This window comes from Ochotona princeps, chromosome 4 (assembly GCF_030435755.1).
Source record: "Ochotona princeps isolate mOchPri1 chromosome 4, mOchPri1.hap1, whole genome shotgun sequence".
Lineage (NCBI taxonomy): Eukaryota > Metazoa > Chordata > Mammalia > Lagomorpha > Ochotonidae > Ochotona > Ochotona princeps.
Genome location: NC_080835.1, coordinates 13,407,462 through 13,409,319, shown reverse-complemented (window position 1 = coordinate 13,409,319; position 1,858 = coordinate 13,407,462). Strand labels below are relative to the sequence as shown.

Sequence of the window (1,858 nt, the reverse complement as noted above, 5' to 3'; positions counted from 1 at the left end):
AAACTGCATGTTTACAATTGAGAAGCCAGTGTTTTACTCAAAAAAAAAAAAAATTAAGTGTCGTGGGGTGTTTTGCTGTTTTGGTTTTTTGTTTATTTGGTGGCTGGTTTTGGAGTGTAAGTTATCGGGGAAGGGAGATTGACAAGATCAAAGGTACATTTTAGAAGGACATTTATTGCACACTTGATATCTGCATGGTCAAATTTGCAAATAATTGAACTCTGTAAACTGCAGGATGCAGTGAAAATAATATGAACATATTAAATTGCCTCTTAGATTCATTTTACATGAGTGACAATTTACTCCGACTCCCAAAGAAAATGCAAAATGCTTCTGTGTAAACTCGCCAAAGGTGGAATTAAAAGCACAGTGAATGCCTGGTGATTTACTGTAATTCTGAATGTGACAATTGAGACCACACCTTCGGCATGGCATGTTTCATCTCCGTATTTCTCAAGGTGTAGATGAGAGGGTTTAGCATGGGAACAATCACAGTGTAAAACACAGACACTTCCTTGTCCTTGTTCTCACTTCCTGCAGGTAGTACATAGATGTAGATGCAAGGCACAAAACACAAAACTACAACCATTATGTGAGAGCTACAGGTTGACAAGGCTTTGCGACGCCCAGCAGAGGACCTTGTCCTGAGGTTGTATAAAATGAGAATATAAGAAGATACCAAAACAAGAAAAATTGCAACTGCCACTATCCCTGAATTAGCAATCGCTAAGATATTAACCACATGGATATCTTTGCAGACCAGTTTCAACAGAGGTTTCACATCACAGAAGTAATGATTTATCTGATTGGGACCACAGAAAGGTAAGCTGAGTACCATGAGCAGGAGAGCAATGGAGTGCCAAAACCCCAGAAGCCAAGCCATGGCAATCAGCATGTGGCACCTCTTCCGGTTCATGATGACCATGTAGTGCAAGGGCTTGACAATGGCCACATAGCGGTCTAATGCCATGCACACCAAGATGAAGATTTCAACACCGGCTAGCAGGTGGAGAGTAAAGAGCTGTGTCATGCACTTCGCATAGGAAATGTTCTTTCTTACTGCAGCTAAGTCCCTGATTAGCCGTGGAACCACAGTGGAGGTGTAGCAGACATCCATGAGGGAGAGGTGGCACAGAAAGTAGTACATGGGCTGTTCAATGAGGTGGCTGCAGGTGATGGTGAGCAGGATGATGAAGTTCCCCATCAAGACCGCCAGGTAGCAAAGCAGGAAGAAGAAGAAGAGCAGTAGCTCTGTGTGCCTGTTTCCCCACAGTCCCATGAAAATGAATTCTGTGACATTGTTATGAATTTCCATGAAGTCTAGGTGTGTGCAGTATTCACACGGAAATTTTAATCCATCTGAACTAGTAGAGAACACAGGGCATTATAATGTCTCTTTTTCAAACTGTTGACCTTAAAATGTCATTGAAATTATTACATTCTTAATCTGAACCCCTTTAAATCAACAGTCTGCGTTTCTAATGATATTTAATAGAAGTACATTTTACACATGGACATTCTTTCAGTCTCTGTCAAGTTACTTTGAAAATCCAAATAAATATTCTAAAACATTCTATTCATGGAAAAAATAATACAAATATTAATGATTTATTATACAAAATTATCAAGCTGGCAGGAGATATGATACCATATCTGATGCTGGATTTCATGCTCCTAAGTGCTGTGCTACATGGTTCAAGCACCAATGGAACCCAAGCTCATTTCTTAGGAGAAAACAAAAAGTGCTCTTTTTCATCCTGTCCTTTACTGCATACACATAACAAACCTTTGTATTTGTCTCAAGTTCATATAATTTCTGTGTAAATATCCACTTCACCGTTCTACTGGAATTCATATT

General features: G+C 39.6%; 1 protein-coding gene across 1 annotated transcript; it reads right to left on the bottom strand.

Moving 5' to 3' along the window:
• Nucleotides 1–385: 385 nt before the first annotated feature.
• LOC101517981 (olfactory receptor 4P4-like) lies at nt 386–1,315 on the bottom strand. Its single transcript, XM_004585553.2, has one exon. The coding sequence runs from the start codon at nt 1,313–1,315 to the stop codon at nt 386–388; it is 930 nt and encodes a 309-aa protein (XP_004585610.2).
• Between the last annotated feature and the right edge of the window lie 543 nt (nt 1,316–1,858).